At 37.5% G+C, this 10,013-nt stretch overlaps 1 protein-coding gene across 1 annotated transcript in view; it reads right to left on the bottom strand.

The window, feature by feature from the left end:
• Nucleotides 1-2,300: 2,300 nt before the first annotated feature.
• Nucleotides 2,301-10,013, bottom strand: part of LOC116327464 (calcium-activated potassium channel subunit alpha-1-like) — a 100,099-nt gene continuing 92,386 nt past the window's right edge. Inside the window, exon 32 of the mRNA XM_039616452.1 lies at nt 2,301-2,449. Within this exon, the coding sequence (XP_039472386.1) occupies nt 2,428-2,449 (22 nt within the window). The 3' untranslated portion in view covers nt 2,301-2,427. The remainder of the gene's footprint in view (nt 2,450-10,013) is intronic.

Here is a 10,013-nt window from a genome sequence, read left to right as displayed (position 1 = left end):
CAAGCACGGTGATGGGCTCTCTCCATCCCTCAGGTGAGAATGTGGAGTGTGTTTTTACATCAGCCATTATCCAAGGGGGTACGACGAGGTGTTCTGTGTCACGTGATCAGTCTGACAAACCAAAGTTGTGCAGCGTTACCAAAGAGATAGTGTAATCTTTTTTCTCCTTTTTGGGGTGCGTGTGTGTGTGTGTGTAAAACATCATTAACATCCTTTTAAAATCTGAGAAAATAAAGAGACAAGACATATTATAGAACACAATACATCTGCTTTTAATTTGTGAAAATACAAAATGAAATCATGTACAATTTATATACAAGGCTATTTGTACAAGACAATAAACAGTATTTATTATTGTGTATGATGACATAGTCAGAAATATCAACTTCGCACTGGCATTGTCGATGTGCTAAAAAAAAAAGAGAAAAGCACAAAATAATACAGACTAGACCGCAATGTTGAATGTCTCTCAACCCCACAGGTACTGTCAAACAAGAACACACTAGAAAAAAATACTTCACATTAAGCTTTACACATTTACATACAACTGAATTGCTTTCAGGCTCTGCTCTTGATGATGGATGGATTTCGAAAAAAAAGTTTTAAGACTTCTCAGACTGTTTGCGACAGTTGTAGCTATCTCCAGTGAATTTTTAAGAACGCTAAACTAGAAGCCTCTTTTCGCAGCAGTGGGTCTTCCTAGAGTCCTCCATTGGCTTCAGCACTGCCTGGCACATTACTGGCACTGAGGGATGGACAGCTTGGGTTTCCTCTGTGCCAGTAAAAATGTCACAACCTCTCTCATTTTACATCCAACATGAATCCTAGGCTGGACTGTTATGTATCATATATGGATCGAGAAATTCATGGAGTAATATGTGCTTTTCTTTACTCTTTTTTTTTTACCTTTCCTTCCCCCTCATTGATCCTAAAGTAAAGTGACAACAGTGCCAGTATAGCTGTGATTCATTATTAAAATAAGACATGATTAATAACACCACACGCATTATTCTGTGCTTCCAAACAGAAACAAATGATTGGTGCTTTATTAGAAGTAAGTGGATATGCAAGATATGTAATCAGTCATTGAGGTGGTAAACAAAACAGAAAGTAATCCAAAAAAACAAATAGCCAAAAATTCAATTTTTTTTATGATAGAGCTGTTCTTCATGCATCAACAAAAAACATGTCTGTTTATGGCATTAAGATTGGTCATGGAGAACATACAAGTTGCTTAATGGCCTCCAAGACAATCCTGTGTCAGGCAGTGCTTACAGCCAAAGGAGGACTTAAATGATGCCCACTTTATGCGATATGTGGCTTTTACATTCATCTTACCTACAAGTATATCATATATGGTCATAGCATTTTGCTTAGCTGTTTATAGTGACTTAAGTAAATGGATAAATGTAAAATGAACAAACTTTAGGATTTTTGGTTGTTTTATAATTTTAGCAAAAAAAAAAAAAAAACCCAACAACAACAAAAAACAGCTCTATCATATTTGGCTATTAAAAACAAAAAGAAATTTTGCAGATGCAGATACTTGTTAACACTTCTGGGGTTTTGGACAACTTGAAATAGCAACGTGAAAACATTTATAACACCTGAAAAAAGGCAAAAAATAAGACAAACATAAATGGATTCAGATAAGGCTGGACCCAAATGCCATTTACATATGGACACTGGCCATCGTAACTGTCACAAATGTTGTGAATTAGCTCCAAATGGCAAAGGAATCACTGAGAGTCAGTCACTAACAATGCCATTGTGGTGGGGTTGCAGCTGGGTGTAAAATACACATTTTAAACATACTGTACAGACTAACTCTGCAACATTGGTTAACGTAAATGCAGAAGTAGTAGTAGTTGTTCATACACAGCTAAGAAGGCAACTTTTACAATTGCAAAACTTGATCCATTAATCCTAATAAACACCCCTTTTAGCAGTATTAGAAGTAGTTATTCTTTTTTTTTAACATTGCTTTTCTTGCTGACGTGACCATCATTCCCCAAAATAAAACAAAAAAGTCATGGAGTCTGGCCACTGCTAAAGGTTACCTGTGCAAACTAATAGCTGAGTGACTGTGATATTTGACAGCGATTGTCTTTAATGAAGATTACGTAAAATAAACTTGCTGCAGAGGTGAATGACGAAAGCAGTGCATGTTCGCCTTATACGATGAAAAAAAATGATGAGTTGCGTTTGCAGATGAGGCGATATCTCAGATTCCGGACAGACGCCTACGCGATGAGTCTTCTAGGAGTCCAATAACCAGCACGCGTCCAGAACTCAGCGCTTGTGCTCTGCTTCTCTGATGGGTGGAATCAAGCTGCTTGCGGATGTACGGTATATCGACTGATGTGATTGACAGCGAGAGTATTCACAGGCTTGAGCTTTATGGTCCTCTGGTGGGTATTCTGTTGCTCATCTGTAAACCATGTCTTTTCTGAGAAAGAGTCAAAATCATAAAAAGACAAGAAGGGAGGACATCAGACAGTTAATGCTACATGGAGGTCAATTATTTTGCATTAATATGATGTATTTTTATGTGCACTAATAACATTTTAAAATATTTTTTGCCTAAATTGTTGCTTTACGAAGGTATTTTAAGCTCCACGGTGAGTTTTTAGTGGCGGGAAAATATCACTCATTATGTTTTTACCTCCCTCTCTAATATTTCAATCACACTAGTGTAAAAAAAGGACAGCAACCTCCTTGTGATTAGGAGAAATTAGCATTTGCCCAGTGATTGGATTTAATTTTTTTGCTGTCAGGGGTCTATTACAAGTAGTCGTGGTTGCCAACTGGTTGCCCAGCGATTGAGCTTGCAACACCCTCCACCTCTGGATTGAGGGTGTTGCATGCAATGGCATTGCACAGGTCGCCTGGTGGGAGGCAAAATGTCTTCAAATAACTGTAATCAATGTTTGCAAGTAACTGCCACCTTATTTATTAATCTAGAAAGCAAGGTTGCCTAGTGCCTGTGCACTTAAATCCCCATCCTGTAGCAACTATTTGTGGAGGAATTTCTGCTTTAGGTTAGAATGTAAGATGTTTCTGTGCATGTAGACAAGAGTAGCAAAAGATTTGTGATTTTCACTAATATATCCCACATAATTGCCATTCAACTGCAAACTGAGAGCAGACTCTTGGTGCAGTTTGATTGCTGTCTTGATGCACTAATTTCATTTTAAAGAGGGCAAGTGACGGCGAGTGGTCGGAGGCAATAGATCTCAGGTTCATCGTACACGTTTGCAATAATTTTGATTGTGTTGCTGTCTCTACTTTTGTCTCCTAGTGTGATTGCAGCATAATGCCGTTCATCTTATGGCTATTTCTTTAAAATATACTGCCATGAAGCATGCAGCTCTGTTGAGTCTGAAGACATGCAACTTTCAGTGAAGCAAAATCTCTTTTCATACTTTACCAAATTACAAGTTCTGCATCTTCTTCCCTATGTTAATACTGTCCATATGTATATAGTGCTGCAGAACTGTACCCCCCCCAACATGTTTACACTGAGTAGGAGATGCTCTGTATCTCATTGTACAGCTGTATAATGACAATAAAGGCATTCTATTCTATTCTATTCTATTCTATTCAAATTACAAGTTAATGCAGAACTTCCACCTTCATAATTCTTATATGCATATTTTCTACCCTTTTATTTATAAAGGACTTCAAACTTTTGGCTTGATGCAACTTTGTTTCGTTAAGAAGGAAATAGATAACCTGACATTCTACAATGGGATTCATCCACTTGGCAAAGTCCATGGTCATGACCTAAGGCTGTTATACTGTGGTGCATTAATACATGTGCCAGCAGACACGTTTCCAGTAACAAAACATTAAACAACAGTAAAATGTAGCATCAAACCATTCAGTTGCAGTCACACATTCTATAGTCAAACCTGCTGTGAACTGTGCTGCTTAGGTCACAACCATGCTCTCCTGAAGCAGTCATTTGGAAATGCTAAACTACTTGGCTTTCATTCAGAGGGCAACATGTCAGCAGGGACATGACTCTGTTTAGTGCAAGTATGTAATATCATGCATATTCATTCACTTCCATACCTTGGCCAACTCTACTTATCCTTGTTGCACTTTGAAAAGAGAAAGTAGTACACTACGCGTAAGCTAAGTGGGAAAATACTAATGTGACCATTAATAACATAAAAGGCAGAGCAGGAAGATCGGAGGCATAAAAACAGCAGATGATCTCATTGCGTATGGATTTAGAGTAGGTTAAACAGTAGGTTGCCACTAATCACAAAAAAAAGATAATGGAAAAACAACATAGGTCATGTAATAATATCTTTAAGTGCCATTATTATGCATCCAGCATAATAATGTATGTCAGCCATAATCTTCCCATGCTTATTGTTAAAGCAGTTTTAAAAAAAATTATGTCCAAGTTTCAGATGGAATTACCAGCATGCAGCTGCACGTCAGATGTTTTTAAATCAAACGAATACATCGGTGTGTTAAATGGATCTCTGTAAAAAAGTGCAATGCATCGTATTAACTGAGCATGAGCAGTATTGTTAACCATAAAAAGCTTGTAGTGTTCATTCAGCAGCTGTGATACATGGGCATTCCCTTTGAATGAATGTGAAAATATCATATTACGATTATTTGTAGAATGCATACCTCTGTCAATTCTGCAAAGTCCCTTCAGTGTGTTAATAACAGTAAAATACTGAGACACCTGTAATCAATATATACTCAGAGACAGACAATTAAATTAAACCAAACAAACTTAGACCCCATCCATACTGGGAATATAACCGGCCCCATGAACCGAACCCATGAACTTAAGGTTCATCAGGACTCTTGGGGACAGGCCTGATTAACAACATTCTGTACGGTAATTAATGCAAATACAAATACTGCACATGGCACAAACAAGCTTTTGTGATTCAAACAAGTCTGTACTTTATGGTCCAACATACATTAGTAAAGACATTAAATAAGTTATTCGATAGCACAGAGGCATACTTATAGACAGTATAAAAGATGGATGTCGGTCCTGAGACTGACGAGTGGAGCCGATACAGAAGTGCCCTAACGTTCTTTGGCCAGCAGGGAATTATTTCCCTGGTTCCAAATAAGACTTCCTGTTGTATAGATGTACATGGGAAAATAGCCCTACACTGTAAAATGTAATATTGTGTTTAATTAAAAATATTAAATAGGCTGAACTCAATTTTTATCAATTTGTTATTAGAACTCAATTTAAATAAGTTACCAGTACTTTTTATGCAAAAACGCTGATAAACTCCATTTATTTGAGTTGTCTTAACTTAGAAAAACTAAGTAAGCTGGAAGTTTTGCTTCTCAGTGCGGAAGGATGAAAGATGTGTTTTGAAAATGCCACGTGACTACCGTCCTCCTCCCTCTCAGATCAGTCCGCATGTTCACGGTGCATTTTTTATGGAATATGTTGAGCAAACCTGGAGAAGCGTCAGCTCAAGATATTATTGTTGTCATTGCTGTGGATCTTTAGCTGATACACTGACTTGGTGAGTAAATGTTTACTCTTATTCAAACTGATTTGTGGCTTCTCTTAGTTTAGCACCAGGTTTAAAATCTTGCTAGCTAGTTAGTGTTAGCCTAGCGTTGCTGCTGCCGCTGGGCTCATGTTACTTAAAAATTAACACCACAGCCTTAAAACCCTTATATAAAACTATGTCTGTGAAATTTTCTCTTGATTGTTTGAAATAAATAAGTGAGATAAGAGCCCAGACAAAATTCTTCGGGAGGTGCAGCCGTTAGGGGTGGGGTAGGTGTGGGATGTGGGGGGTGGATAACAGAGCTCTCCGAAAAGGTGGAAGCACTTTTGCAAATATGTGATATTTTGATAAATTAAGTAGATATTTGAGCATTACACAGCTACATTGTCGCCTGAAAATATCTTAAAAGGTTATTTTGTGACCCAGAAAGGGTAATCCGGGAAAAGGAGGATCGCATTTGTCGGCCACGGTTGTCGGAGCCTGTGCGCACTTGTAAGCGCGGCAATGGCGGAGGGCGCCGCTGAAAAACTTATTACTTTTTCTGGGTCACAAAATAAACTTTTAAGATATTTTCAGGCGAGAATGTAGCTGTGTAAATTTCAAATATCTGCTCGATTTATCAAGACATCACATATTTGCAAAAATGCGCCGACGTTTTCGGAGACGTCCATTTTTTTCATGCTTTGTGGCAGCTTTGGAACATCTGTGGCATCTATTAATGTCAAATCTAGCCTTTATTTAACAACATAAGCAAACTCTATGTTACAATGATTGCACAGCCATTAAGGATCAAATCAGTTTCTGAAAAATGTTCTGTTTTTTCTCCCTCTACTTGCTTCTTACTGTCTTTGAGGCTCGGGACCAGCACTCCTGCTGTTGGACAGAAAGACATCAGTAAGTATTTTGGTTTTCCAATATATTAGCAACTGTCAGTGACATTTATATTAATCAGGCTGAACTTTAATCATACTTTAGATCAGCCTGTTTTACTTATTGTTTTATTTGTGCTTTGGTTTGGGGAAGTTGTTTCTTCACTGATCTTTTCCTGTCTTCTGTTATTAGACTTGAGATATGACTGCACTGTGCTGTTGCTGGTGACCACAGTTAATTCTACAAGACATGCTGTGTAAGTAAACAAACAACAACAGTTTGGTCTGCATTTCTTGAAAGATCACATCCCCCAAACTTAGTTTAGAGGGTCTACACTGTATATAGTGAAGTCTGCAAGTTTTCTAACAGCAAAATTTGTTTTGTGCCCAAAATCATTTTGCACATCATTAGAATGAAAGTTATTTGCCATGTTTGCATAGCCCTTTTTTAAAATGATGCTTTCATGACATTATTGTGTGTTGGGTGGTGGTCAGGGCTATCCAGACTGACAATTGGGACATTGAATGTCACCTCTCCGGGGGGGGCTGAGATTGTCTAAATTGGAGTCTGTTCTATACCAAATGCAGAAAAAAATGTTTTAAGAAAGCAATTAAGTTCATGTTCCAAAAATATGATTGTTTGCTTGCAGGACAACAGGAGAGATGAGTCCTCCGTCACAGATGGTGTGGTCAGTGAAGATGGTCGCCTGCAGGTTCAAGCTCATTGCATCTCCAACCCACATCCACTGCCACTGTACTTAAGGGAAGTTAAAGACTTTCTTCTGCACCTACATTTGGATCATCTCGATCCATGACAGTCATTCAGGCAGTAATGCCTGGACTGGAAACAAGCATCCTTAAAACATTACAACATTCCAGCTCCTGTGTTGGAATGGAAAACAAATGTGTTGTTTAAATTAGAGACTGCACTTGTGACAGAACAACAAATATTTTATTTTGATTATATAAGTAATGTAAGTACAAAACAAACTGTGGTAGGCCTAAACTTATTTTCAGAATAATTACATCTGAGACTTTGTTTCATTGTAAGATTATAACAGTGATGGCAATATAATTGTTTGTTGTTCAGCAGAACAGTGTCCAGTATGTTGGCTGTTATACTTTGTTGTGTTTGAAAATAAAAGTTGGGCTGATTTTAACATCATTACAAAAATTGTTGTTAATTATTTTTAATCATATTCAGGTTACCACAAATTGTTTTTTCATTTAGTTGAACTTAACATGTTTGTCAGTAGGTAAAGAATTAGTATTGTACAGTCAGAAATATCAAGTTATTGTTAATACTGCAGACTTGCAATGTATAAGTTGTCCTAACAGTCATCTTAAGTAAGCTTTACTTAGTTTTTTGAGGCAACGAGTTTCCATAATTTTTTTTTTGAGTTCTGGGAACTAACAAGGCTGTACAGTGTACTCAAAATGAGTAAGTTGCCCTAACTTGGTCATCTTACGTAAACTTGATCCAATTTTTTTGAGTTCTGGGAACTAATTAGATTTTACAGTGTAAGCTTCATTAGTCTGTGAACTCAGTAAACATGCAACTCGTGACTTTAATCAATAGTTTCAGATAATAGGGTTTATTTGGGAAATTATGGCTGTTATTCGACTCATAAAGGAGGATTTACAGGGAATGCTCATTGTCTAAAGACTTGTGATGGCGAATGCGATGAAGTGTCTTCGGTTTCCATCCTCTCTGGTTTCAAAACTCCAAGAAATCAACAATGAAACTAATCACATCAAACTTTGCTAGCCAACCTTTTATATATGCATCTTACAGTCTTTAATTAAATGATTCACCTGATTCATTATGCCAACTTGCAGGCACTCTATAACAAACACCTGCCAGACACCACGGTGTAATTATAATAGGGTATACTGCACTAAAAGTACAGGTTAAGTGTACTTAACAAAGGCATTATTTCATTATGGGACCTGGTAGGCTGGTAGGCTTGCACTACATTGATGCAGCTTATAGAGAACAACCATAGTGTACAGATAAGTCCTGAAACTCAAAGTGTAGCTTAGAGGCTCTGTCTTCTTGTACAGTGTAATGCTTTACAGCTGTTATGTTTCTATATTGCAAATTGCAAGTTGAAAGCTTATGGCTAGGAAATGGATTCTTTACCTTTTTAGAGTTATCGAGAGAAAGAAAAGCCAAATACATTTGAGGACACTGCTTTTGTTAAAAATGGGCTGGGGCCAACTGTGAAGAATTATCTACACAATCTAAACTTACTGCCTCTGACTTCTGTACATCTGGTAAAAAAAACTCCCAGTGTTTAAAATATTTAAACACTGGGTTGTAGGTATACGTGGTACCATTATAAAAGATTGATGACTGATCGAAGTGGTATCATCCAGTCAGCTGCTTGTGCCTTGAATACACTATGGTTGAAGCTGTCAGCTTATCACACACTTGAAAAAAGTGCATCTGGTCGGGGACTTGTTAAACCCAAACATGATGTTGAATCGGGAAAGTCTGGCTAAAGTAATAAAATCTAGTAGTACAAAATGTACTTTGAATAACTATCCCTGCATCTAGCTAATAGTTAGATATTAGCCATGTACATTTCCACAGCAGAAACACCTCCCTCTAGCGATTCACACCAACTATAGTGTCATCTGTGGAGACCACAGGTGTAGTAACCCTTCAAACTGTGAGATCAACACAAAGGCAATAAGAAGATATAAGGATTCCAGCTCCTTTGGTTGCAGGTGGAGTACTCTGTAGGGGAAAAAATGCTAGCTATTGCTGCCGTATGCTGACAGTGTAGTACTCACTGCTTCATTGAACCTTGACTTTAAGGAGTTACGGGCCCAATTTGCAGCGGTGCATAGAAATTCTGATTCAGTTTACCAGTCTAATTACTGGTAATAAAAGTGGTAATCATAATACATGAAAATGTCTCTTCACAAAGTTTAACAATTGTAGAATAAAACTGAAATGTGACATTCACATTGTGCGGGTCAAACTTTATTAACAACGGTAACATTTTATGCTTGCAAATTGTCTTGACATAACTAATAGTTCACGGTGGCAAGTAACATTTAACTAAAAGCGTACCTTTCTAACGCAAATCAAAAGGCATTGGGAGGACACGATGTGCAAGAATTCATTGATATGACATGAACCTTTAAGACATGTAATTTTAAAAGTTTAGTACAGTAAGTTTCAGCTTTAATTCAAAATTAAACAAAACTTGGAATGCTACAAGTGGAAAGAGACGGTGGCCATAATCACAGAGGTGCTGGATATTAGCAAAACAAAAAGGAAAGATGGAGGTTGTACGATGTCTGAGGGTGATTACTTTGTCATGTTCTATGATGTGTTTGCCAGTGTCACATATATAATAATATCCTTTTCTTCCACATTAGATGGAGGTTGAGATGGGTCTGTGTGTATAGGTAAGGCTTTCGTAGTTAATTAAAAGTTGGTAAGCGGTTAACTGGACAGAATTAGTTGTAGAAACCCTGATCTATATTTGCACTTGACTCAAAGTGTACTAGTCAGGATGTTACTACTGTTCTTGGCTTAAAAATGCACAAGAATGTGGGAAAAAAACAGCTAATGGATGGAACGAAACTCAGAAATAAAATGCTCAGTCCAGGG

This window comes from Oreochromis aureus, linkage group 8 (assembly GCF_013358895.1).
Source record: "Oreochromis aureus strain Israel breed Guangdong linkage group 8, ZZ_aureus, whole genome shotgun sequence".
NCBI classification, from domain to species: Eukaryota; Metazoa; Chordata; class Actinopteri; order Cichliformes; family Cichlidae; genus Oreochromis; species Oreochromis aureus.
Note: the sequence above shows the minus strand (reverse complement) of the source record. Positions and strands in the feature narration are given on the sequence as shown.